At 50.4% G+C, this 27414-nt stretch overlaps 3 protein-coding genes across 5 annotated transcripts in view; all 3 read left to right on the top strand.

Annotated features, from left to right (window-relative positions):
• Positions 1–8: 8 nt before the first annotated feature.
• On the top strand, positions 9–7352 carry MECR (mitochondrial trans-2-enoyl-CoA reductase). Of its 3 annotated transcripts, XR_011730502.1 has the most exons (11): positions 84–286; positions 1197–1294; positions 1422–1553; positions 3491–3634; positions 3729–3831; positions 4068–4170; positions 4455–4528; positions 4972–5032; positions 5434–5506; positions 6206–7086; positions 7120–7352. XR_011730502.1 is itself a non-coding variant. In XM_071767936.1 (10 exons), the coding sequence occupies exons 1-10, from the start codon at positions 153–155 to the stop codon at positions 6367–6369; spliced, it is 1086 nt and encodes a 361-aa protein (XP_071624037.1). In that variant the 5' UTR covers positions 9–152; the 3' UTR covers positions 6370–7352. The 3 variants fall into 3 exon arrangements, 2 of the variants coding, with proteins under 2 accessions (XP_071624037.1, XP_071624038.1); XM_071767936.1 differs by having other exon boundaries at positions 9–286; positions 6206–7352; XM_071767937.1 differs by lacking the exon at positions 1422–1553 and having other exon boundaries at positions 6206–7352.
• Positions 7353–9298: 1946 nt separating this feature from the next.
• SRSF4 (serine and arginine rich splicing factor 4) lies at positions 9299–21667 on the top strand. The gene is made up of 6 exons (XM_071767933.1): positions 9299–9520; positions 16055–16197; positions 17146–17258; positions 18933–19147; positions 19986–20069; positions 20215–21667. The coding sequence occupies exons 1-6, from the start codon at positions 9414–9416 to the stop codon at positions 20996–20998; spliced, it is 1446 nt and encodes a 481-aa protein (XP_071624034.1). The 5' UTR covers positions 9299–9413; the 3' UTR covers positions 20999–21667.
• A 4299-nt stretch (positions 21668–25966) lies between these two features.
• The window catches only part of LOC139807227 (lethal(3)malignant brain tumor-like protein 3), a 48718-nt gene continuing 47270 nt past the window's right edge, over positions 25967–27414 (top strand). The window contains exon 1 of the mRNA XM_071767928.1: positions 25967–26120. Within this exon, the coding sequence (XP_071624029.1) occupies positions 26018–26120 (103 nt within the window). The 5' untranslated portion in view covers positions 25967–26017. The remainder of the gene's footprint in view (positions 26121–27414) is intronic.

Here is a 27414-nt window from a genome sequence, read left to right as displayed (position 1 = left end):
GGGGGGCGGTGCTGCCTTCGTCACGCAGCCGAGCGGTGCCGAGAGTCGCCGAACCGGCCCGAGCGTCACCGAGAGTCGCCGAACTGGGCCGAACGTCACCGAGCGGTGCCGAACCGGGCCGAAGGTCACCGATCGGTGCCGAAGGGAGCCGAATGCACCGGGCGGCGGGATGGGTGCTGCGCGGGGTGCGGAACCCCCCCAAAACGCGTTCGCGTTCGGGCACGGCGCGGAGCCCCCCCCGGGGTCTGGTGTATGGGCGGCACGGGGAGCCCCCGGCGGTGGTGCAGTAAGGGGGGAGAAGGGTGCGGGGATAGGGTGCGGGGTGCGGGTTGTTTGGGTGCGATGCAATAGGGTGGTGCGGGAATGGGGGGGCTGGGCTGGGGTGCGTTGAAAGGGGGTGCAGGAGAGGGGTGGGGGGGGAAAATGAAGGTGCAGGAATAAGGGGGTGCAAAAATAGGGCGGGGGCGGTGTGGAGGTGTATGGGAGTAGGGGGTGAAGCTATAGGGGGGGCAAAACTTGGGGTGCAGGAGTGGGCTGGGGGGGCTGGGCTGGGGTGTGCTGAAAGGGGGTGCGGGAGGGAATGGGGCAAATATTGGGGTGCAGGAATGGGGTGAGGGGGCTGGGCTGGGGTGCAGCGAAGGGGGTGCAGGAGTAGGGTGGGGGTAAAAATAGGGGTGCGTTGCAAGGGGTGCAGGAATGGGGTGGGGGTGCATCCAGAGCCCATGGCAGCTCCCCAGGTCTCCTGCCCTCACCCCAGTTCTTGTGCAGGGCCAGACCTGTGGATCCTTTTTGCAGATTTCTGAAAATATCCCCAGTTAGGTTAAAGCAGGGCAGGATGAGCCCCAACCCCCGGGCTGGCTGGAAGTGGGGAAAACTGCAGCTTTTTGTGCAAGCTGCTGATTTATTGAGAGTTGTGAGTGTGGCTTTGCTTGGATGTTGTCAGGCTTTTAGCAGCCACCATCCAAAACCTGTCTGCCTAATGTAAACCTGAGTTTTTAGTGTGGTGTAAACCTGAGCAAGTGGCTCTGAGCCCAAGGGGTTTATTTTAAGTGTCTGAAGTGACACTGGGCACTCTCTTCCCAGCTTAAAACCAAGGTGCAGAAGGTGCCAGCCCAGCCTGTACTGCTGCTTTTTTACTGATGCTTTTTTACTGCTCTTTTACTGAAAAGACTTCTTCTCTTTGTCCCCCTGTTCAGACTGAAGGACCTCGAGGTGGCCAAGCTGGGGGGCTCTGATGTCCATGTCAAGATGTTGGCAGCCCCCATTAATCCTGCTGACATCAACATGATCCAAGGTAACCCACCCAGCTCCCCTGCATCTTCATCCTCCTTGAGGCCCCTCCTGCTGGGATGGTCTCGGAGGCTTTGGGTGGAGGTTTGGGGTCTGATGGGCTCCACCACTCACCTCCAGCTTCCCTGCAGGCACCTATCCCATCCTCTCCCCACTTCCAGCTGTGGGAGGGAATGAAGGTGTCGGGGAGGTGCTGGAGGTTGGGCAGCACGTGGTGGCTCTGAAACCTGGGGACTGGGTCATCCCGGCCAGCACCGGCCTTGGTGAGTGCACCCCCAGTATCCCCAGTATCCCCAGTACCCCCAGCGCCCCCAGCACCCCCAGTAACCCCAGTAACCCCAGTACCCCCAGCACCCCCAGCGCCCCCAGCGCCCCCAGCGCCCCCAGCGCCCCCAGTACCCCCAGTAACCCCAGTAACCCCAGTAACCCCAGTAACCCCAGTACCCCCAGCACCCCCAGCGCCCCCAGCGCCCCCAGCGCCCCCAGTAACCCCAGCACCCCCAGCACCCCCAGCACCCCCAGCACCCCCAGCACCCCCAGCGCCCCCAGCGCCCCCAGCGCCCCCAGTAACCCCAGCACCCCCAGCACCCCCAGCACCCCCAGCACCCCCAGCACCCCCAGCACCCCCAGTACCCCCAGTAACCCCAGCACCCCAGTACACCCAGTACCCAGTACACCCCCACCTCCAAAGGATCTCCCTTCCCAGGGGATTTTAGGGATGCTGAAGCCCCCCAGGAGATGCTGAAGTGTAGATGGAGAGTGAACCCAGGGATGTTCCTCCCCTCCTTTGGGAGAGGCTGGGGGGGTTTTGGGGGGTCCTGGAGCACAGCTGGTCCTCTCCAAAGCTTTGCAGGGTGTGGGTAAAGCCGTGGGCCTCTTCCACTTACAGCAGTTGCATCTAATCAGATATGAGTTCAAATGAAAAAAAAAATAAATAAAAGCTCCATTAGGGAACGTTCCAGGTGAGGGAAGCAGCAGTTGGAACCCACTTAGTGCTGTGTTAGCATCATCATAAATATAATGGGCTGGATTGCCTCAGACAAGAAGCATCAGGAAAGCCACTGGAGCTGCACGAAGGCATCTTCATTTCTTACAGTCTCAGGATTATTCTTTTCTGTCCTGTATTTTTAGTTTTAATGTCGGGTTTGGTTTTTATTTTTCCTTAAAACGAGCTCAGAACCTGATGCCCAGCCCCAAGCAGTGATGTGGATAAGGTGCTGTAGAACTGGTGGTTGGACTCAATGGTCTTGAGGGTCCTTCCCAACCATGATGATTCTGGGGTTCCATGCTGCTGGTCCTCTGCAGATGCAGGAGAGCTCTGGGAGAGGGGACACAAGCAATGCAAAAGCCCAGAGCAGCTTTAGCTATGCCATTGCTTATGTTAAACTTGAGTTTAGAAATAATCTACTTTTCTGTAGCATAGAGCAAAACTTTCACTGCTGTAAATCTGTGCTCTGGAAACAACCACATTTTCTGCCATCTCCTTAGAGCTTTTTTCAGGACCCAGGATGAAGCATTTAACCCAGGCAAGGTCACAGTTATATCTCATTACAGTTTTCTCCTTAATAGTGCTTTGACAGGAAAGCAGGGGAATTTATTTTCTAACAAATGTCTCTTGTGCTTCTCCAAAGTGCCAATGGCCAGAAAAATTGTCAGTTCTGGTTTTAGTGCAATAGCTTGTTCTTTGCCTGTTTCTTCTTAAAAAGCTTTTTAGCTTAATGGAAGGAGGAAAGCTATCCAGTTAAGTTCCAAAAGTGATATTTTTAAACATTGGAAGAAAAAAACCAAACAGTAAATGGGTGACAGGGGGTTAAATTGGATATAAAAATATAGAGGGAGTGAATCTGACTGAATTGGCTTTGGATGTAGGTCTGATCCCTCGTGTGGGGAGTGTTCCCATCAGCTCTGCACACACTCCCTGCACCCGGGCAGCTCCAGCCCCATTATCCCTCTGGGAAATTATTAGATTTTTCTGTTGATATTGATTGCTGAGACTGCTCAGCAGGCAGCAGGGGATCCATCCCTGGCCTCTTGCCATATTTTGGCCGTACCCATATGGGAAAAAAAAAAACCCTCATTCACTCCCCAGGATCTCAGTGGCAGTGCAGCTGCCACCAGCCCTCGGGCTATGGCGTGGCTTGAGCTCTCATCCCCTTTTCCTTGCCTTGCCCCCCTTCCTGCCACCCCGCTGGCACCCCAGGGACCTGGAGGACTCGGGGGGTGTTCCCTGAGGAGATGCTGCTGAAGGTGCCCAGGGACATCCCAGTGCTGTGTGCTGCCACCCTGAGTGTCAACCCCTGCACGGCGTTCCGCATGCTGACCGACTTCGAGAGCCTGGCCCCAGGTAGGGCTCTGCCTGCTGGGAGGAAATCCCAGCTGGGCTTTGCTGCTGGGGTCTGCAGTGAAAAACCTGGGTTTGTCTCTCTCTCTCTCTCCAGGTGACTCCATCATCCAGAACGCAGCCAACAGCGGCGTGGGCCAGGCTGTCATCCAGATTGCCAAAGCCTCTGGCATCAAGACCATCAACGTGGTGAGGGACAGGTAGGTCCCCCTGGGAGAGGAGAAGGTCTCCTGTGGGGGTGGGAGATGCCCTGGGTGTGGGATGGAGTTTGGCAGGATTTTTGGGAGCTGGAGCTGATCATCCTGCCCACCCATCCCAGGACTTTCTCCTGGTTGCTCCTGCAGGCTCTGCCCTGTTGTCCCCCCAGCAGAGTGGAGAAGGTGACACTCTGCTTTCTGGCTCATCGTGTTCATTTATTTTTTTATTCCTCCCTCAGACCTGATCTCCCAAAGCTGGTGGAGAGGCTGATGGCCTTGGGTGCAGACCACGTCATCACAGAGGAGATGCTGAGAAAGCCAGAGATGAAAGATTTATTTAAGGTACCTCAATGCTGATCCCACTGGAGAGCCCATCCAGGGCCATCCCTGCAGCTCAGCACTGCAGAGAGAAGTGCAGGGATGGTGGGAAGGACAAAGCTCTCTCTAGATCAGGATTTAGCCCCAGAACTTGGAAGTCTTTTGCTACAAGAGATCACAGATTTTTAGCTCTTTGACTCTTAGCTGCCCGCAGGTAAATGTTGAGCTTAAGGCAGTTGCTCCCTCAAGAGTCAGGGTCCTCTAAAGGGGCCCTAAAGTTTGGGGACCTTCTCAATAAACTCTTGCAGAGCATCCCAAAGCCTCGGCTTGCCCTGAACTGCGTCGGAGGCAAAAGCACAACGGAGATGCTGAGGCACCTGCAGTAAGTCTGGCTGGGGCTGGCTTGGGCATGGGCTTGGGGACAGCATCAGAGGGACCTTCAGAGGCCCTGGAGAGCAAGAGATGGCTGGAGATGAAATTTTGGAGAGCGAGGTTGAGCGGGGAAGAAGTGACTTCAAGTTAACCCATCAGCACTGCCTGTCCCAAGCTGTGCCAGGGGCTGGAGGCAGCTGAGATGCAGCTCTGAAGGTCCCCCTGGTCCTGGCTGGGTGCAGCTGATGTATTTAGTTGCAAATTCAGCTAATGGGGTGTGGGGGCACGAGGGGAGCTCTGGGAGGTGGGGTCTGAGGGGTGACTTGGTGTCAGAACAGCCCCCCTGGTGCCACGCTGGGGTTGGGTACAGCAGTGGGTTTGGGAGGCAGAAGTTGCAAGGTCAAAGCTGTGTGGTTGGCAGCCACATCCCCAGCTCCCCCCTTCCTTCTGCAGGCCCAAAGGGACCATGGTCACCTATGGGGGGATGGCAAAGCAGCCTGTGATGGTGCCTGTGGTGAGTACTGGGGATGCTCTTGGTTCCCCTTGGGGCATTGTCCCCCGTGCTCCTCTGGGGATGTCCCTGTCCCCAGGGCTTGGCACTCCAAGAGCTTGGCTCTCCCTGCCTGCACCCTGAGAGCCTCCAACCTTCTTTTTATTTAAGCCCTGGGGTCTGTTATGGGATGAGCTGCTCTGCATCCCAGAGCAGTCTCTTGGCTTGATTTATGGAGGATTTGGGCTGCAGGTCCCAAGCATCAAACCCACCCTGACTCCACCCCTTGGAGTCACATCCCCACACCCCACTGTCCCCTGACCCACAAATGGGAGCACAAACAAAGCAGTGAGGAGTCTCATTGCCACCTCCTGCCACATGGGGAGGGGACACAGGGGTCCCAGCACTGCTCCCTCTCCCCACAGAGTGCCTTCATCTTCCGGGACGTGAGGCTCCGGGGGTTCTGGATGACCCAGTGGAGGAAGGACCATGCACAGGGTGAGCCCAGTGGGTGCTGAGGGTTGGCATGGGAGCAGGAGCCAAACCACCCCCATGCTGGTGCTGTCCTCTTTGCTCTTATTTGTGTCATGAGTGCTGAGAGTCCTCAGGGCAGCTGAACTGCAGGTGCTGGGCATGGTGTGGCACCTTGCTCCATCCCAAGTGTCTGAGCTGGGGGCACAGAGCACCCTGGTGTCCCAGGGACCTTGTGTGGCTTCAGGTGGGTGTTTGCCATGGGTGGTGGCCCTGGCATGGCCTGAGAAGTGCAGTGGTGGGAGCTCTCTCCTTGGAGCAGCTCTGGAGCCAGGGGGAGAGAGTTGGGGGTGTTCAGCCTGGAGGAGAGAAAGGAGCAATGGGGAGACCTTAGAGCACCTTCCAGTGCCTGAAGGGGCTCCAGGAAAGCTGAGGAGGGACTTGGGACAAGGGCCTGGAGGGATGGGATGAGGGGGAAGTTTCAAACTGAAAGAGGGAAGATTGAGAGAAGAGATTTTAAGAGGAAATTGGGGTGAGGGTGCTGAGCCCCAGGTGCCCCCAGAAGCTGTGGCTGCCCCATCCCTGGCAGTGTCCAAGGTTGGATGGGGCTTGGAGCACCCTGGGCTGGGGGAGGTGTCCCTGGGCATGGCAGGGGGGGCACTGGGGGGGATTTGGGGTCCCTTGATGCCTGAAACACTCCATGATTCTGTGATTCTTCCCTTGCAGACCCAGCAGGCCTGGCCAGCATGATGGACTCCCTGTGCCAGCTGATCCGCAGAGGGCAGCTCACTGCTCCAGCCTGCACTGAGGTTCCTCTCCAGGATTATCAGGCAGCCCTGGAAGCTGCCATGAAGCCCTTCATCTCCTCCAAGCAGATCCTCCTCCTCTGACCAGCAGCTCCTGGCTGGCAATGGGCTCAGCCCTGAGCTGCTCCACCATGGCCAAGCTCTCCCTCGCTGCTGTTTCTGCAGATGGGAGATGCTTGGGGGGGGGGGGGAAACTCCAGAGTTAATTTTTAATTTTATTTTTGTTTAAAAAAACCTTTGGGTGTCCACTGAAAGGTTTGAAAGCCTCTGCAGGGATGGCAGTGTGTGAAATTGCTTCTGGAGGGAGGCTGCAGTCGTGCTTTAGCTGGGGTGAGTTTGGGTTCAAGGTTTTTGTGTCTGGGGGGAGCTGCACCACCTCCTCCTGCCTGGCTTAGCAGCTCCCAGTGGTGTTCTGCTGCCTGCTGTTCCTCCAGGTGATTTTTGGCTGCTTGTAGGTTGTCTGCAGAGCAGCACAGGGCTGGTCACTGCCCTCCCAGCCAGCACAAACCCCCTGCAGCCTCTGAGCCACCTCCATGTCCCCTCCTCCATGTTCAGCAGCCAAGTGCCACAGGTTTGGGACAGTCCCCACTGTCTTGCACTGCAAAGAATCAAATGTAATTTTTTTTTTCTATTTATTTTTTTTCATTTTTCCCTGCCCAGCCCATGCAGTGCTGGGAGGACAAGGACAGGGGACACCTGTGCAGGCTGGGGGACAAAGGTACAAAGGGATTTTCTAGCCCTTGGCATCACTCCATCTCAAAAATTAGTTTAAACAGCAAAAAACAACAAAAAAAAAGCCAAGTTACCAAGTGCCAGCCAGCACTGCCACACCAGCAGGAGCTGTAAGACACCACAGGTGTCATTGTCCCCTCGGGGACAGCTCTGGGGTGGTGGCATTGGAGGTGGGGACAGGAGGTCCCAGCCTGGGGGCAGAGCAGGGGGTGCTTTCTGCAATACCTGAATGGAATACTTGAATTCAGTTTTGCTGCTGTTCCTGCTGCCACTACTGATTGTGATGAGAACCTCTTGGAAATCAATGTTTAATACACACACACTTATTTTTTTAAGATGTGCCAACAACTCTTCCTGTGCTCACTTGGATCTGGGGGGGTGGGCAGGGGCTGCACTGCATGGGGAGGGGGTAAACCCAACACCCTGGGCTCCCCTGCAGCCTGGCCCTCTCCCTGTCCTCAGTCCTGGGGATTTTCCACCTTGTGAAGCTTAAATTAAAATCTCATGTCAGAAGTCAGTGTCCTGCTAAAAGCAGCTGCAGGATGGACGTGGGTTTGGGTGACTGTAAGGGAGGTGGGACTGGCTCAGCAGACACCAAGAGTAGCATTTCTTACCCCAAATCTCTGCCCCAAGGCACACAAACACTTTGTTCCTCCCAGTTATTGCAGTGGGATGAAGGAGGCTGTTCCTGAGGGCAGCAGGGCTGGGGACAAAAGCCAGAAGTCCATTCAAAAGCCATTTCAGTGCAATGCTTACTACTCAACCCTATGAGACAGCAGAGAATCCACAAGGGCAGCACTTGCACAAAAATCCATCAATCTGAGACAACTTGGGGTGGGATTTGGACAACCTGGCTACTCATGGCTTGGCCAGTTGTAAGTTTTCATAGAATCCTAGAATGGGCTGGGTTGGAAGGGACCTCAGAGCTCATCAAGTCCAACCCTTGCTCCACTCCCCCCGTGGTTCCCAGCCCATGGCACTGAGTGCCACATCCAGGCTCTTTTGAAATATCTCCAGGGATGGAGAATCCACCCCTTCCCTGGGCAGCCCATTCCAATGGCTGAGCACCCTCTCCAGAAAGAAATCCTTTCCTAATATCCAACCTAAACCTCCCCTGGCAGAGCTGAAGCTCTGCCAGGGGAGGTTTAGGTTGGATATTAGGAAAAAATTCTTTAGTCCATGCCCTCTTGTCCCACTGATATCAGCCCAACCCCCCCTGGCTCCAACCTCCTTTCAGGGAGTTGGAGAGAGTGATGAGGTCTCCCCTGAGCCTCCTCTTCTCCAGCCTCAACACCCCCAGCTCCCTCATCCCTTCCTCACAGGAATTCTGCTGGATCCCTTCACCAGCCCAGTTGCCCTGAAGTGAAAAACCAGGCTGAGGCCAAAGGGTTGTGGATGGAGTCAGCTGCAGCACCAGTGGTGTCCCCAGGGCTCAGCGTTTGGGCCACTTCCATTTTTGGGATCACTTCCATGGTCTGGACCCAGGAAGCATCCCTGAGCCAGGTCACAGATGGACACGGAGCCAGGTGGGGGGGTTGGATGTGCTGGAGGCTTGGAATGTTCTGGAGAGGCACCTGGGGAGGTGGCTGAGGACAGGGCCAAGCCAAGTGCCAGCTCTGGCGTTTGGGTCCCACCAACCCCAAGCACAGCTCCAGCCTTGGGTCCCTGTGGAAAGGGACCTGAGGGTGCCGGGTGACAGCCAAGAAGGCCACCAGCCCTGTGGCTAGTGTCAGCACTGGTGTGGCCAGCACAGCAGGGCAGGGAGGGCCCCCCCGGGCTCAGCACTGGGGAGATTGCACCCCACAAAAAAAAAAAAAAAACCAAAAAAAAAAATGGGGTTTTGCTGGGACCTTTGGCTGCCTTGGGCTGGAGCCTCTGAGCATCCATCCCAGGGTTATGGGGTCAATGCAGGGATTTTGTTTTCCCAGGGGGACTTATTATGAGGAAGAAGAAGAGGAAGAAGAAGAGGAAGAAGAAGAGGAAGAAGAAGAGGAAGAAGAAGAGGAAGAAGAAGAGGAAGAAGAAGAGGAAGAAGAAGAGGAAGAAGAGGAAGAAGAGGAAGAAGAGGAAGAAGAGGAAGAAGAGGAAGAAGAGGAAGAAGAAGAAGAGGAAGAGGAGGAAGAGGAAGATGCCCCCCACCCCCTCAGCCGCGGCCCCTTTAAGAGGCGCGAGGCCCGATGTGGAGGGGGCGGGGTTTATTTATGACGTCACCCCCACTCAGCGCTTCCCCGCGCCGTGACGTCACGCCGCCCCCGCCCCGCCCCGTTCCGCCGCCGGTTCAGCCCCGCCCCTCGCGGGCCGCCCCCTCCCCTTGGCCCGGCCCGGCCCGGGCCGAACCGAACCCCAAACCTTTCCCCCCCCTTCACCCCCTTCCCCCCGGTGCCTCTCGGGGCGCGATGCCGCGGGTCTACATCGGCCGCCTCAGCTACCAAGCGCGGGAGCGCGACGTGGAGCGGTTCTTCAAGGGCTACGGCAAGATCCTGGAGGTGGATCTCAAGAACGGGTGAGCGCCCACCGGCCCGAACCCAACCGGACCGGACCGGACCGGACCGGCACCTTCTGACCCTTTCCTCCCCTTCCCCATCACCACCGGCTCTGAGGGGTTCTCCCGGGCGGCTCTGAGGTGATGGGGGGGAGGAGGCCCGGGCCAGGCGAGGGGGGGGAGGGCGCCTGGGCCTGTGTGGGGAAGGGGGGGGGGGGAAGGACGCCTGGGTTGCTATGGGAACGGGAGGGGGGGGTCAGGACGCCTGGGTTGCTATGGGAACGGGGGGCAGGGTGCCTGGGCCTCTATGGGATGGGGGGATGGGGGGCAGGGTTCCCCTGGCAACGGGAAGGGGGGGACAGGAGGTGGGCTGGGGGGGGTCTGGGTCGCTGTGGTACCGGGGGGGGGACACGGGTCACTTGTGTCCCCGCTGGAATGGGACGCCTGGGTGGGTTTCTATGGCAACGGGGACGGGACAGGATGCTTGGGCCTCGGCGTCAGCTGTTGGGGTGCTGGATGGGGTGACTCTGGGGTCTGCACCCTCTGTGTGGGGGGGGTGTTCCCTGAGGGGCCCCTCCACACCCCAAGCTGAGCACCTAAGGGTGAGCCAGGATGTACCCCCCAAAAAAAACCCCAATAAACCACCCCATTGCAGGGGGCAGAGCCCCCTTTGCAGGGTGGTGAGAGGCAGTGGCCTCAGCCCCCCCAGAGATCCCCCCTGTGTTCTCACCTCTGTGCTGTCCCACCAGCTGCCTCTCCAGGGTTTGGATCCTGCTCCACCAGGACATTCAAGTGTGGATTTTCCAAAAGAAAACAAATTGTTGTTTTGAGGGGGAGGGCGATGTCCCCCAACCCTTAAAGCTTCAGGAGTGTTGGAATCTTTTAGTGTGGTTTTTTTTAATAAGAAACCCAGCTTGAAGTCTTGACTAGAAAGACTGAGTGGAATATGGATTTTACTGTGACTGGCCAGGAAAGCCAGTTATTAATTTTGCTTTAGAGGTTAAGCTGAGGAATTTCTTGTAAAAGTTAGTCCTTGAGGCTAAAAAGGGGGATGAAAAAATGGTTGTACTGGTAGGTGGACACGGGACAGGTTTATAAGGTGAATAAAATCCATGATCAAAGCAAACGTGTGCCTGTCTCAGTGCTTCCACCAACACAGCTTCAGGTGGTGGTGAAGATTGCCCATACCTGAAATATTTGAGGTCCCTGTTTTCCAGTCCCACCACATCTTCCTGAGAGTGGTTTGGTTTGGTTTGGTTTGGTTTGGTTTGGTTTGGTTTGGTTTGGTTTGGTTTGGTTTGGTTTGGTTTGGGGGCCAGTCAGTTTTCCTGTTGCTGTTCCAAAGCCTCCAAATTAAACATTTCTGTTTCATAGGAAAACAAAACCAATCAAACTTTGGTGGCTGATGTAGAACTTCCAGGTTGCAGGGCTGCTGGGCTTGGCTTCTTGCTTTATGGAATAATCTCTACCAAGGACCATGATCCCAGCTCAGAAATCAGCTGTGGGTGCAGGAGCAGATTTTCAGGTGTGCCTGAGTGGCCCAAACTTGTGACATCTTCAGTCTGAAGGGAGAGAGGGGAGGAGGGCACAGCCTTCCTGGGTCTAAAATTCAGGTGCTGAGTGTGTGAAAGAGATTCAGTAATTTTCCTGACTTCAGTGGGGGAGACAGAGCTCCAAATTTCTGGTAACAGAAGGAATTCAGGAAACTTGGTGTAGCTGAGGTGTCCTTCTTGCTGCTCCTGTAGCTGATTGCTTCAGCTGGGGGGTGGATGGAGCTCAGGCTGTACTCCTGCAATTAACTCAAGAGTTTACCTCCTCTTGGAGTTGTATATTCTGAAGTTCTTCCAACAGGCTGCTCTTGGTTTGTAGGTAAATCCTGCTTTAACAAGAAAAAAATTTTTACTTGGGCTTTCAGCTTTTGTGTCTGTACTTGTGCTGTGCCTTTGCCACTCTGCAAAGTGCTTTGTTCCCTTTCTGATCCTTTCTCCACGATTTATTTTTAGTGGTGCTTAGCAAACGATTAAAAATTACTGCTCTGTGTATGGCTGGAGAGATTCTTCCAGTTTCTTCTGGAAATTTGTGGGCTCTCTGTGGTGCTCAGCTGGCAGGGGATTAAGCCATAACTATTTTAGCAGTGAAGATGAATTGCCTGAGCAAGGGGATGAAGCTGCAGCCTGAGACAGGAGTCCAAGAAGGGTCTTGCTTGCTGCTAAGTTAAGCTTTAAAGCTGTAATTAAAGCAATGTTTACCTGAGGGAAGGATGGGAAAAGAAAAATCCAGTTCCTGTAGGATTCTCTGTTCCAAGTTGCAGTTTCTAATTGTAGGCTCATAGTTTTTCAGGTTCTTTTTTCCTGCTCAGAACTTCCCAGAGAACTGAAGCTGTGCCTGCTGTAGTGTGTGTAATAAGAGACTGGAAAATTGGACTTTTCAGCCTGCTTTTTTATCTTTTCAAACCATGCTAAAAGCTAGCAGCAATAATTCTGAGAGCTGCAAGCTTTCCTTGGTGGGGAGATCATTGCTCAGCTCTCCTGGCTTAAAGAAGAGCTCTACCTGTGTACATGCCTGCCCTGCATCACCCCACCAGCTTTCAAGAATTCCTGGCTTCAAAATATCTGCAAGACAGAGGGATGTGAATTCTCCAGAACAGACCAAGCTTCAGTTCTTTCACCTAGCCAAGTTGTCTGTGTTGGTTGCCCAACAAAAAGTGATTGGATTTCCCTGAACCTTTCCCACCAAGTGAGTTAATGCCCATGAACTAAAATGGGCATTAAAAGAAAAAAATCAAATTGGTCTCACAACATAGTGATAGATGATGGTAAGGTGACCTCCTAGTGAACTGCTCTTTAATTCCAGTGGATTTATGGATATTTTTCCCCCTTTGCTTATGTTAGAGTAAACAAGGTGAGATTTTAATTCCTTTTTGCTTTCAAGATGTTCATTTGTGCTAGAAGACCAGAGATACTCAGTGACACCATTAGTCCAGAAACTTAAAGGAATCTCTACCAAATCGTAGGTTTAAATGTTCATATATTGAAATCCAGTTATTTCTGAGGCTGTAGCTTCAGCAACTCATTTAAATGTTTTGTTTCAAGTTCCTGAAGCTGCTTGTCCTTGATAAGGTGTTCCTGGCCTGGCTGCTGCCTCCTCCAAGCAGGAGGGGTGGGCATCACCTGGCTGGGAGCAGCACAGATCACAAAGCACCCAGAAGTTATCTTTTAGGAGCATTTTTTCGGGCTGGATGCGTGGCATTCTTTATTCCAAAAGAAACTGGAGCCCAGAATCAGTTCTTTGTGTGTTTTCTCCTCTGCAGCTGCTCAGCTCACTGCCTGCTTGCCCTGACCTTGCTCACCCAGAGGCTGGAGCAGCAAGAGGTGCAGGGAGCTGGTTTTGAGAACATCTGTCCAGACAAAGCAGTTGTGCAACCTGAAATTCAGAGAGCTGCCAAACCATCAGCTTGGTTGTGCTTGAGAGGAGAGCCAGGTGAGAGCTGAGCAGCTCTCTCTTTGTTGGGAACCAGCAGAGCAGCTGCTGAATCCACCCCACAGCTGCTGATGGAGCTCAGATGGATTCCTGGCCCCCAAAACATCCATGGATTTGGAGCTTGTGTTGGCCGTGGGCAGGGACAGGAGGTCTGAGGTTCTTCTGGGCACTTGGGACTCCTGTTTTTGGGTTCTGCCAGATTTCCAGCACCAACCAGGCCTGAGGAGAGGGGAAGAAATTGGCTCCTGGGGATGCCATGGTGGGCAGGCATGGAGAGGGGGATGCAGAGCCAGCTGGGAAGATCCAGGGGGCTTCAAAGGTGATGGAGGTGGGGGAAGAGCTGAGCAGAGGAGAAAATGAGGGTCTGCTTTCTATTTTGGGTATTAAGTAGTTTTTTAAAAAAAAAGCCCTTTTTCCTTTTGCTTTGCATCTAACAAACAAACCCCCCACCTTTTAGGGGCTTCAGTCTATTGGAATGGCTTGGGATAAGGAGATACTTCTGCAGCTTTTTCTGGTTTCTTATATGACCAGAAAATGGTGTAGGTCCACATTAGCTGAAGTAAATTGCATTGACATTTTTAGTAAGCATTTTTATGCCACATATGAAGTAGTAATAGTAGACATTTAAAAGAAGATTTACCTGCACCACTGTCATATCCCAGCAGGTTCAGATTGCTGTAGTTAAGGCTGTGTCAGCAGTGAGAGCTTTCTGAGGTGTAAAACTCTGCTTCAGAAAGCTTTTGATTCATGGTTTTAGCTGATAGGGTGCAATATTGTAGATATTTAACAGGGGGTCAGGAATACTTTCACTGGAGTGATGTGGGGTATGATTTTTGGTAATGCAGGTAATCTCAGGGTTTGTCTGAGCTTGCTTGTTTGTCTTAAAGAATAGAAGTTTCTTTTTGTAACTTGCTTCCACCTTTTCTGGCACAGCAGTGGCTCACTCCAGGGCTACTTGCACTTTACATATTCCCAGATAAGAAAGACAAACAGCATAGGGAAAAGAACAAGCATTCCTTTTTGGGCTGAGAGAAGAAAAAGGGTAAATGCTTTCTGTCCCACTTTGGCCATGAAGGTCCTGATGCTGCTGGACCATCTTGGGAGCAGATTTCCTTGAGTGCTGGAGGTGCTTGGGATGGTGGGTGAGACCCCGAGAGCCCCCCAGCAACTCCTGGGTGCACTTTGGGGAGGAACAAGCTCAGTGCTGTGTTCTGATCCAGTTCAGATGCTTCTTTGTTACTCCAGCTTCCAAGGTCCCTGCATTTATTGTCTGGAAAGTGCTGGTGCCCGCCAGGCACTTCCCTCTGTGTGTAATTGCTGGGAGGGTGAGGTCTGGTTCACAGGTTGGAGCTGGCTTGCTCTGGTTTTCGAATTGAAGGGAAGAAAGTTGCAGTTGGAATCGTTTTGTAATGACTGTGATTGTTTCGATTGCTGTGAATCAATCCTGCTCCTTCCTTCCCTGCAGCTACAGCACTGGCATGAGAAAGCAGCTGCCTTGCTTGGTGGTGTCTGGAGTTATTCCTGAGACCTGGGTCCAGGGGCTGTCACACAGCCGAGCTGGACCTGCTGGTACAGAAACCTTAAAAACAAAGTTACCCAACAGAGGAAGCCAACATTTTTGTCTCGGGGCTTTGTTGTCCTGGATTATTTAGAACACCAGCACTCCCCCACTTGCTCAGCCCCAGGGTCAGGATGATGATGTGTTTGCCTACAGATGTCACAGCTGAGAAGATGCTGGGGCTGCAGCATCCCTGGTGATTGCTGGGGGGGACTCTGGAGCCTGGATCTGCTCTTGGCAGGTGACAGAAGAAGTCGTTTCAACATCAGGTGGACTTTGAATGCCAATAAACAGCATTCTGCTTTTTGTCCTGTTCCCCTGGTCAGCAGGCATAGTGAGCAAACACACAACTGGTGTTTTAAAACCAAGCTAAAAATAGTTGTTTAACTCTGTCCAGGTTAGAAATTGGCAGGGATGAATTTTACTTCAGTGCTGCTGTGAGTTTGCTTCCCATCCATAAGCAAATTCCTGGCTTGGCCCCGAGCACCAGCTCTAAGAATTATTTAAAACCCTGGGTCTGTTGGGATCTCTGCCCCACGAGGTTTAAGTGCAGCAGCCTCATGTTGGCTCTGATGTCTGGGGCACCCCTGAAGATTAAACTGCCTTTAACTTCCCAGGCAAACAGTGTTTGCTTGCTTTTATCTCTGTGCTGGGTTTGGGTTTGCTCCTAGGAAACCAATGCTGAAATGTTCATTGGAATGCTAATATTAAGCTTTTTTTTTGCTTTTTTTTTTTTTTTCCCCTATTTGTATCCTTTCTCTTGGGCTTGATCTGCCCGTGACCACCAATTTTTTGAGCAATGCTGGTGCAGCAGCTGTTTGCAAACACAAAACTTCATCTATTCTCCACCTGCACGGTGAGCTCTTGATTTGCCCAGGGAATTCACTCCTTGTTGCTGCATTTTCCCAAGTTCCTTAAGAAGGTTTGGACTCTCCATGCTCTCAAGCATGCTGGGATATGGGAAATAGAGTGGGCATCACTTTTTTCAGCAGTGTGTGAGAAGCTCCAGGTATCTCAGCAGGTGGAAGGTCTGTCCTGTTCTTGAGCACGTTGCCTTTCTTACCCAAACCCTCAGCACTGCCCACAGTCTAAACTAAAATGAGCCTGATTAGAGCAAAATCCATTTTCCTAACCTTTTTCTTTCCTGTTGGGCTTCCATGCAGGGTTTACAGCAGTGAACAAATAGTTCCACTCAAAGTGTAGGAGTTCAAGTAGCTCCGTAAGAGAACCAGGAATGAACCCGAGCTCCCCAAAACCCAGGAGAAATCCTAATCCCTGGCACACAGACCCTGCCATAGCTGTCATGTGCCATGGCAGCTGTTGAGCCCACGGATTATTTATGGAATAGCAGCACTTCCAGTGGGGTAGTGCTGGTGCCCTTCAACCCTTGGGTTGCTTGTAGCTTCCTACAGGGCAGTGCTCCGAGCGGCTCTGACCCACCTTCAGTTCTCTGGACAACTCTTTTTTTTTTCTTTCTTTTTTTTTTTTTTTTTTTGTGTGTGTCTCTCCCTCTCCAGGTATGGCTTTGTTGAGTTTGATGATCTGCGAGATGCAGATGATGCTGTTTATGAGCTCAATGGTAAAGATCTTTGTGGGGAGAGAGTGATCGTTGAGCATGCCCGAGGCCCCCGGCGCGACAGCAGTTACGGCTCTGGCCGCAGTAAGCACTAAAATGCATTTGGATCTGTCATTTCTTTCCAATAAAACACCTCTTGCTCATTTTTTTTTTTTTAATTTTTTTTTTTTTTTTAAATTCCTTTATTATTTTTTTTTTAAAAAGTAATTTTAAATAAGAAAATGCTATGAAGTTGTGAGTAGTGTTCTGTAACTGTAAATGTAACTGTTGATCTATTTCTCAATCTGTGTGCTGTATTAAACTATTTTAACTGATAAATTAATAAACGCCGTTTCTTGTACCATTTTTATTATCATCGTTTCGTTGAACTATTTGAATGGTTTATTTGCAATGTGCTGTTGAACATAGATTTAACAAAGACCTCAATGTTTTAATTGAAAGAGTCCTTTGAGGCTAAGATGACTGCCCGTCCCATTTGCTGACCCTGGGTTACCTTTCCATGAGTGGCTCTTTGACCTTTGTGGCCCTTGGCTGACCCAAAAAGGAAGCCATGTGACGACCGCTACCTTTCCCCATTAGACCTGGGTGGTGAGGACCCCAAGGGTTAGAGACAGATGAGATTAATCTGAAATAGGTGCCTGAAAAGCTTTATTCCTATCAGATATTCAGAAAACCTTTAAGCAATGTAAGTAACATTAGTAAACTGGCTTCGTTCCATTTCTGCTTTCAAACTCTTAAAGATTAACTTAAATTTAATTGCATGTTGGTCCTAGCGTAACTCTAATTATGTGCTCTGCTTTAATTACGTGCTCGTAGTCGATTTGTTAATTTATTTATTTCTTTATTTAATCATGCTTTGGATCTTTGTAACATTTGACCCGAGGGGGATGGAGTTTGGACAGAGGGGGGGGGGTGGGTGAGCTTGGGATGTCTGCGGGGATGTGCGGGGCAGAGGAGTTTTGGTGTGGGCTGTAGAGCGAGGGCTCCATTTCCCTGGTTGAAGTTCTGCTGTCTGCTTGTCACCTCCTCAAGGTGGATATGGTTATAGAAGAAGTGGAAGAGATAAGTATGGTCCTCCCACCCGTACAGAATACAGATTGATTGTGGAAAATTTGTCAAGCCGCTGCAGTTGGCAAGATCTTAAGGTATGAGGCCCCTTTCTTTACCCTTTTAAAGAGCACAAGGGGTAAAAAAAAAAAAACAACTCAGCTTCCTTTTCAGCAAGGGGAAAGCTCCATCCAGCTGTGTTCTCAGCTCAGTTTGTTGTCTGCATACAGATTTGGGGATTGAAGCACACATTAAGTCACTCTGGAAGTGTATTTGCACAAATGAAATTAATGTGACCCTGGGAGCTGCACCTGCAGACTTGCTGTGGCTCAGAGAATACCTTGGTTTACTGAACACAAACCACCAGCACGTGCAGGTGTGGTTTATCTTATCTTTAATCAAAGCAGTGGGAGGATGGGCTGGAGACAGAGAGGTTCACCCTTGGCACTTTGGGTTTTAGGCATCAGCTTGTAAGGTGCTAGAGCTAATGAGAGCATCATTCCTGCACAGTCTCTGTCAAGAATCTCCACACTGTGTAAAGCTGTTTTAAAAAAGATTTTCAAGGAAAGGATGCTTCCAGCATGAGCAACCATGCAAAACCTTTGCCACAAGCTACTATTTTCTCAGAGTCTGAAGGAGTAGAAGGTGAATCTCTGCAGTGGAAGTGCTGGGTAACACCATGTAGCCCACAGGAACTCCCAGTAGGCTGGAGGTGAAGTGTTGCCCCATGATTTATCTGCATCATGGCTGGGGGGGCAGGACAGGGAGCAGAATTTCATCAGTAGGCACAAAAAGAGAGTGTTTCCTCATCAGATTTAACAGCAATGGTTAAAACTACTTGTTCTTACAGAACACTTTCTCTTTTAAGGATGTGTAAAATTTGTTCTAAACAAACTTTGACGTAGTAGAAACTGGTCTGTAATTGAGTCTGGAACACTAGTTCAGGTACAGACTGAGATTCTTCAGATGTCTTTTGGTGTTAATGCTTCACCCCAGCAGGAGCTTGTCTTTGCTTCTGGTATTAAAAACTGTCAGCAGAGCATGGAATGATGAATCCTCAAGTGGACACATTGCTTCTTTTGAATAGTTTTTTGTGTCAGAGTACTGGAGATGGGGATGCTGGGGTGAAACAGACTGGGCTGGAGTTCTGTGCTCCATCTCCATCTTTGGCTGGAAGGTGGCCCTGTCTGACAGCTTGCTGGAAACCAGGCAGGAATGGCACTCCCTGCTAAACAGAGGTGTTTAGTGATTGAAACAGCAAAGCCAGGAAGCATGAAGTGGGAAAATGAACGGAGGTTGTCCTTGTGTGGGGGTTTCCTCCAGCAGAATGAGATGCTGCCTAGGTGGAGGACATAGGGAAATCTGCTTGCCCGTAGTCTTCTTGCCCCTTCATATTTCACCTTTAAGTTTATCTAAACCATGATTTAGAGAGCAAGCATTTTGCTTCTTAATTTGAAACTTCCCACTCTCCAGAGCATATTTGATATTGTTAGACTTGAGGTGGGAGACATTAAATTATCCTTTGGCTCAAAACCCATCAACACCATCTTGGTTCCAACGGCACAAGCTCTGTGAAATCACAGTGCATTAATTGGCTTGCTCAGAAATCTTGGTGTTAGCACTGCAAATGCTCTTTGGTTCAAGCCCTTGCTGACATCTGTGTGATCAGAAGAGGTCAAGTGAGCCCTGTTGCAGACATGAGCAGGGTCAGCCAGGACCTGGGAGCCTGCCACTGGATTCCAGGCAATGGTTATTCTGTCCTCTTCCTCTAGGATTATATGCGTCAGGCAGGGGAAGTGACATATGCAGATGCACACAAAGGAAGGAAAAACGAAGGTGTGATTGAGTTCAAATCCTACTCTGACATGAAAAGAGCCCTTGAGAAGCTGGATGGGACAGAAGTGAATGGCAGAAAGATCAGATTAGTGGAAGACAGACCTGGATCCAGACGGCGCCGCTCTTATTCCAGAAGCCGAAGCCACTCGAGGTATGTCTGGTGTCTGCACTGCAGCTCAGCCTGAATCCATGAATTCCATGAACATGCAGCAGGTTCCAAACCACCTTGGAAGTATTCAGAGTTCTGAAGAAGTCTAGTTTTTGAGAATGTGTTATTTACCTGAGAGTAACCAAGGGAAATGAAGTCCCTGTTCAGAGGTGTCTCCATCTGCCAGCCCAACACCCAGCAGCCTTCAGCTGTTCCTCCCAGCTCCATCCAGTCCCAAGTCCTTGCTGGCTTGCAGGAGAGGGCTGTGTGGCAGCTGGAGCTGTGGATGAAGCTGAAGGTGCTTTTAACACTTTGTCTCTGAACACCATGTTCAATTGTAAGCCCTGGTACTAACAGTTCTTCCTCAGCATGGAAACCCTCACCCATTCCCTGTTTCCCAGAGGTTTGCTTCACTGGTTGTGTGACTGAGAGAACTGCTTCAGCACGCAGCACTGAGTCTTTGCCCCTTTCCATTCTGAACTTGTTGCAGGAATTCTCAGGCAAACTGTTCATTGAACAGCTTGACCATGAAATCAAAGCCTGAAGTCAAAGCTTTATCCAAGTATCTCTCTGCATTCAGTCTCTAGCTTGCTTTGGGAAAGTGATTCTTGCTTCCTTGTCTTAAATAAATAAGGCCACACCTTTTCTTCCAGATGGGGAACTGTTCACTTCAGCAGCAGGGGATGAGTGGTGGGGAGGAGGGTTCTCTGGTAGTGACTTGTGTCACGTTCACCATTCGGCTGCCTGGAAGGTGGTTTGGTACTGTGGGGTTTGGGGGGGACAAGGGGCTCAGAGGCTGTCTGGGGGACCTGCTGACAGTGAGCTGGTTGATCTGTTCCAGGTCTCGCTCTCGCAGCAGACATTCTCATAAGAGCAGGAGCCACAGTGCCAGCAGCAGTCGCTCCAAGAGCAGATCAAGATCCAGGTATGTCTTGGGGGGGCCACCCACTTAAATAAGAAGCATCCTCCTACGTTTGCAATAGGAGCACAGTTTGGGTGTCTTATTTTTCCCTGCCATATTATGTGCAGTATTCAAGTGCTGCACTAAAGTGTTGCTTTTGTGCTTCCAGGTCTGTGTCCCGTTCCAGAAGCAAGAGCTGCAGTCGAAGCAAGAGCCGTAGCAGAGGCCAAAAAGAGAAAAGCAGGACTCCAAGTAAAGAGGAGAAAAGTAGGAGCCGCAGCAGGAGTGCAGAGAAATCCCGAAACAAAAGTAAAGATAAATCTGAGGGTGCCCTCCATAACAGTGATGAGAAAGGAAAGAGTAGGAGCCGCAGCAAGGAAAGGAGTAGGAGCAGGAGTGGGAGTAAGGAAAGGGGAGAGACAAGGGAGAGCGTGAGGAGTAGGAGCAAGGAGAAGAGTAGAAGCAAAGATAGGGAGAAGAGCATTAGCAAGGCTAGAAGCAGGAGCAGGAGCAGGGATGAGAGCAGGAGCAGGAGCCGCAGTAAGGATAAAAGGAAAAGCAGGAAGAGAAGCAGGGACGAGAGCAGAAGTAGAAGCAGGAGCCGCAGCAAGAGCGCGAGGAGCAAGAGGCGCAGCAAGAGGGACAGCAAAGCCAGTGGCAAGAAGAAAAGGAAGGAGAGCCATGAACGGTCCAGGTCAGCCTCCAAAGAAAAGGGGCATCTCAAATCAGATCCTGACAAAAAGGAGGGAAAAGGTGAGGGTGAGAGTGCAGCCACACGACGAGCATCTCGCTCCAGGTCCAGGTCCATTTCCAAACTGAAACCAAACGTCAAATCAGATTCTCGCTCCAGGTCCAAATCCCTTTCAAAACCAAGGTCCCATTCCAAGTCTAGGTCTAGGTCTGCCTCTAGGTCACACTCCAGATCACGGTCGAGGTCTCACTCCAGATCCTAACCTTGCTGCACCCCCACTTGGAGTGGTTGGAAAAGTCTTTTTGTACGTGTTTAGTAGTTGTAGCAGCAGTGAAGTAGAAACCATGTGGATGCTGTATATTTTTAACAACCCTGATGGTAGGTCTGTCAGTGGGAGCTGCAGTGCTCCCTCCCTGCAGTGCTCGCTGGTGCAAGGCTGCTCAGCTCATTTTCTATCCTTTCAAAAGGCTCTCTTTAAATATAACTCTTCCCAGAGCTCCAAAATTGCCCTGTTTTCCAGGAAGAGCCTGGCAGAGAATGAGCACTGTGCCTTGGTGGGTTTATGAGACTGCAGTGATGACTGATAGGTAGGTATGATGGCTTCAACAGTCTTTGCCCTTGAATTGATGCCCTTTGATGTATGCCATTTAGTGGAAGTGCTAAGTCTTAAGTTTCATAATACTTTTGTTTCTTTTCTTTTCTTTTTTTTTTTTTTTTTGGACTTACAAAGTCGTGAATAGCACAGTCAAAAGGAAAAAAAAATGGTACTTGCAGTAATCTGTAGGGAAAAGAAGTCTACTTCCATATTCTGTTATTGTGACAATATCCTTGTTTTATATTAAATTTTTTTATTTTATTTTCCCTGTCTTGCAAAGTACAGTGATTCCTGTTTCCATGAAATTTGAATAAAGACTATTTTTGCTTGATGACACTTGGTGGTGGTTCCATGGAGTCTTGTTGGGATTGTCACTGGTTCACATCCATCAGTGTAAGCAGAGTTCCTGGCAGAGAATGGGTTCTTGTTTGGGAAAGCCACTTGATATTAAATGTACACTCATGTAAATTATTGAATACAATCCAACTAAAATAACTCATTTCTCTAGAAACACTGACTTTTCAGGTGCTTTAACAATGCAATAAGGAGAGTACAGGAAAATGAAGGAGAAGCACGAGGAGGGTTGCAAGCCTGATCACGCTCTGGGTAAATGAAGCTTCAGCTTCCAGAAGCCAGGGAAGAAAATTTCTCATCTGCTTCCCTTGCTCCACTCCAGTCACCTGTAAATTGTTGTTTGTCCCACAGTGTTTCACACCATGCACAGCTGGTGCTGGAGGTTAAGTGTGGCTGGCAGGGAACAAATCCTCCTCATCTTCCCTTCTTCACCCTGCAGCGTGCAGGTTCAGTCGTTTCCTTTTCTTCCAGTCCCTTTGGGAACTGCAGGGGAAAGAAGCACCGTGGTTTTACAGGTGTTTCTCTGCTCTGGCACACTCAGCAGGAGCTGGGTACTGCTCTGATTTCATAGTCCCTGACTGTCAGGTTGGGATTTCAGGACGGGCTCCCCAGGATGGGCTGAGCCAGGCAGGATGAGGATGCTCCAGGGTTCTGCAGCTCTGTGTAGCAGGCAGTGGTTGTGGGGGGAATTGTAGCTTGGGGATTTCCAGTCACAGATTGAAGTTTCAGCTCATGTCAGACCCTCTCCTGGAAGAAAGGGGTTGCTGGACACAAATCCTGTCTGCTCTGAACTTGCAGTGCCCAGGAGGGCTCTGCCATCTCACCCTAAGTCCCCAACACCCATTTCCTGGGGTGCTTCTTCAGTTACAAGCAGAGCAGCAGGGACTTGAGGCTGCACCCTCAGCTTGTCTCATCTCAGCACCTTTTCCAGGAGTTTTTCCTCCTAATGAAACATCTGCACCTGGGGGCAACCTCTCTAAAGAAACAGGAAAGGGCAGGAGGTGTTTCTGAGGAGCTCTGAGCTTGGGAACACGGAATGTCCCCAGCATCCCCATGGAGGTGGGGAGGAAGGCAGGCAGCTTCCAGCAGGAATTTTGTGGATGTTCCTGAGTAATATCCCAGTTCCAGATTCAGGCCATGAGCAAACTGCTCAGGCTGAGCTTTCCACCAACTCTGCTGTTGCTCGGGTGCTTTGGATAAGAACTGCCCCCCCCAGCACCTTGCCCTGCCTGCCAGCCACGCTCTGAGAGATAAAAGGCAAAACATATTTTGTGAGTTCTTACTTGGTCTGCAGAACAAAAAAGGTTAGTGCTGGTTTCATCAAAAACCTGAGCAAATTTCAAACTGCTAACAATGCTTCTGACAGCAGTTCTGGCAGCTAGAAGTTAACTTCAGAGCTGGAAGGAAGTCTGGATAATTTGATCATTTGAAACTTGTAGTGCAGTATTAAAAAGATGAAAGGGTGATAGATGATAAGAGTTGCTTTCAACACAAAATATTTCCGTAGAGTTGGTGAGTGGCTCAGACTTTATCAAATGTCATATTACTAAAGCAGCAGGAGAAAGCACTGCAGAAGTGATATTTAATTTCTTTTAGAAGGAAAAGCCTTTTTTTTCAGCTATATAATTTAGTGCTTTAACATCTTAGGCTCTCATAATAACATTTCTAATCCCTTTTGCTGCTTAATCTTAATACAGAAGCAAACCAGGCCGGGCAAGATGTTTGCTAATAGGGGATAATTAGCTGAAAAATACCTTTAAGAAAATCTGCAAATGATACAGTCTAGGCTGAGTTTTTAAAAAGTGACTCTGCCTTTTGCTGTCTGGCTGCCAAAACTGCTCCTAATGAAGTGAGAGCAGTCGTAGAGAGCCCTTTGGGTAAAACAATTCTTCCCTAAACACCTTTGGAGCTGGTGCTGAAGGTGCAGAGCCAGCCCCAGCTCTGCAGGGAGGATTTTGTGAGCAAACAGGGTGTTGTTAGTGGGGGTTTTAATACAATTCATTGGGAGTTTCCAGCTTTTGTTCCTGCCCTTTTCAAAGCGGGTGATTCATTTTTGCAGGCAAATTATCAAGGGGTAGAAAAAAAAAAAAAAAACACCCAAGTTTTGATTTAAAAAAAATAATAAATAATGACATTTGAGAGCTGTAGACCAGCACCTGTGTGCCCAAGTCTCTGCTTCTGTGTCAGGATTTGGCTTATCCCTTTGGAGACAGCTCTGAAAAAAAAAAATCACTGAAGTATTGAAGGATGCACCTTGAGCACCCATTTGGAAGCACTACAATTTCAGGAAGAATTTGGCCTCCTATCAAAGAGGGTCTTATGCAAAACCCAGGGTTGGTCTTGATGATCCCAGAGGTCCCTTCCAACCCAGCCCATCCTATGATTCTGATTTTTTTCTTTCCTGATGCTGCCCTCGCTCAGGGTTTTGTTCAAGAGAAAAGGGAAACCGAGGCATGCCTGGAAAGCAGGGAAAAACTGGGAACACCAACATTCCCATCTCATCTTCTGCTTTTGCTGCATAATCCCAAGTGCCTTGGAGGGGTGGGCACAACGTGAAACTTCAGCCTGCTGCCCACACAGAGCGTGCCTCAGTTTCCCTACTTGTAGGATGGAAATAATGACTTGGTTCTGTCTGCCCTCAGACAACAAGATAACAAGAACAATAATAATAATAATAATAATAATAATAATAATAATGACAATGACAACAACAATATTGCATGGCCAGGAAGAAGCAGTGGAAAGTCTGCAAGAGCTGTGCAATATTTCCAAGCTATATTTCTATTTGATTAGTGAAATACAAGAGAGAAGTCAGCTTTAGGATGGAGATATTCACCCAGATGCACTGGAAAAGAGTCCTAAAATTTGATTCAGGGCCAGGGAACCTGTCTCATGGAAGAAATGCAACTTGTAGGTGAGTTCTGAGGGAAAACAGGAACTGGTGTGGCAGAGGGCAGGTTCTGTTCTGAAATAAGCAGAGATAAAAGTGTGAGAGGCTCTGAAATAGGTACCTCTCAACAGAATTTCAATTACTGCATTTAAAAGCAAAATACAAGTCTAAATAAATGTAGATAGTTATTTGCAAACCCTTGGCTTCTCACTATCCCCATAAATCCAGGCCCAGTGAGTGCTTAAACACCATCTGGAAAGCTCTGCAGAACCAGGGGTTTATCTGGAACTCGCTGCCACCGATGAGGTGAGAAATGTACCCGTGTTCTGATTTAAAAGATGGGTGTTTTATGTGCCTTACTCAAGGGATGAAGAATATTATGATGTGTATTTCAAATGAGCCATTTCAAATCTCATTTATTATTTTTCTTGAAACCCCATTCCATTTAAGTTGTCACAGCTTGGGGCCTGTGCGTGCTCCTTCCTTGCCTCACCATCACAAAAAAAACCCCAAAAAACCCGACAAACCCCAAAATGTCATTAAAAAATTTCACCACCGCTCCTTTTGTTGTTTCAAAATCCAAACACAAAGGAAAATAACATGATGAGAAGAAACACAAGTTTAACAGAGGGGGAAAGCTTTTGTATTCATCACCAGGGAGGGGCGGTCAGCGTTGGGTGGATGCCAGGGGACAGCGATTCCCAGCTCCATTTCCTAAATCTCCATCCATGTCCCAGGGATGTGTCCGGGCTCCCTCCCAGTTGGGTCACAGAGCAGCACCAGGTCTCCCAGTTAATCCCCACCCTGTGGTCCAGTTCATCCCTGTCCCAGTGCCTCCCTGTCCCAGTGCCTGTCCCAGTTCAATCTTGTCCTAGTGTCACCCTCATCCCAGTGCCCACCCATCCCAATGTCTGCCTGTTCCACTGTCCCCCTGTCCCACTGTCACCCTGTCCTATTGTCACCCTTTCCCATTCTCACCCTGTCCCATCCCATTGCCCACCTGTGCCATTCCATCCCAACCCCAGCCCCATTCCATGCTCATCCTGCTGCCTCCCTGTCCCCGTGCCAGTCTGTCCCGCTCCATCCCTGTCCCAGTGCCATCCCTGTTCCTGTCCCTGTCCCCATCCCCATCCCTGTCCCACTCCATCCCTGTCCCACTCCATCCCTGTCCCGCTCCATCCCTGTCCCGCTCCATCCCTGTCCCCATCCCCATTCCTGTCCCGCTTCATCCCTGTCACGCTCCATCCCTATCCCTGTCCCCATCCCCATCCCTGTCCCGCTCCATCCCTGTCCCACTCCATCCCTGTCCCCATCCCCATCCCTGTCCCTCTCCATCCCTGTCCCTGTCCCCATCCCCACCGCAGCTCCGCTCCCGCCCTGCCCCCAGCACCGCCTCAAGCCCGGTCCGGGGCCGGGACCGGCGGGGAGCGGAATCGCCGCGCATGCGCTCCGCCCTCCCGCGGGACACCGGGACACAAATTGTTACCGGAGTTAAAGAGAAAAAGACCCCGGGAGGCGGGAGAGGCCCCGGGCGGCCGGGCCGGGGTGAGTGGGGGCTGCGGGGGGAACAGCGGGAGCAACAGCGGGAGCGCGGGAAGCCGCCGGCCGCCATCTTGTGGCGGGGGGCGGCGGGGCCGGGCCGGGCCGGGCTGCTCGGCTGTGGCGGAGCCGGAACCGGCCCGGTCGGGCCCGGGGTCTGTGAGGGGAAATGGCGCCTTTGGGGTGAGGGGAAGCTCCAGGTCCCCTCACAGCCCGACCCTGGGCCAGGACGGGCCGGGCTCCGGGGGTCTCCTCCCCGCTGGGGGCTGAGGAGAAGCCCTCGGGCTTTCCCTCGGTTTAAAGCTCCCAGTTGGGTGGGGAAAGTGTTTTAAGGCACTGTAAAGGGGAAAGTCCGCTTTAAAGCTCAGCTAAGGACGCGTGCAGAAGAAACTGGAAGTTGTTCACAGGCTGCGAAGCGAAATTATAAAGTATTTAGAGTTTCTGGGGTGGTTTTTTTTGCCCTTTTCTAATGGATCGAGGAGTTGAGAAAATCAGTGTTACCGAGCTCAGGTCCCACCTCCAGATGAGGCTTCTTGGGGGTGTGAAAACTCCAGAATGTGTAAAAATATATAAATACAGACCACTAAATATTGGAGATTTAGCCGTGACCAGAAAAATTTAAGTTTTGAAAATAGAAACTTTTACATAAGGGAAATAAACGTCATCAAAGTTTCTGACAGCAAGTTCAAAGCTTAGAAGTGATGCTAACATGACTATGAGCAGAGGGAAGAGCAGTGCCAGATAAATACAGTGATAAACACAATACTTTTTAAGTATTGATCAATGCTTGGAATAAGGATGGGCATGGGACAATATTAATAATGTTTGCTGCTCAGAAGAAAGGAGTATGGCAACTTTATTGATGCTTGGTACCGCAAGGAATTGGATTAGATTTTTAATAAGAAAACACTCACTCTGATTTATTCAAATACTGCCCAGATAAGATTATAAAAGAAATAAAATAATACACGTGTTGGTCTGTAGTTGGGATTAAGGGATAAAGACCTCTGATCTTGTGTGCCAAATTGCATAAGACCTCTCTGGTTTGTGCCTTATTAGATAATAAAACAGAAGCAAAAGAAGAGGGAATGGGCTGCAAACTTCTGACCTCACAGCAGTTAACAACAATCTGACATTCGTGTCAGTGTTTTGCTTCCCTACTCTTCCTTGTCCCATATATTTCGACTATTTATATATTTTTGAGGCTGGGGATGGTCTTTCTCTCAGTATTTATACTTGGCGGTGCAAGATATGTAATAATAAGTAGTAAGAGTCCCCAGGGTAATTCGCTGGATTGTAG

The sequence above is a fragment of the Heliangelus exortis genome, chromosome 24 (assembly GCF_036169615.1).
Source record: "Heliangelus exortis chromosome 24, bHelExo1.hap1, whole genome shotgun sequence".
Taxonomy (NCBI): Eukaryota; Metazoa; Chordata; class Aves; order Apodiformes; family Trochilidae; genus Heliangelus; species Heliangelus exortis.
The sequence above is the reverse complement of the archived record's forward strand: the minus strand, read 5'-3'. Positions and strand labels throughout refer to the sequence as shown.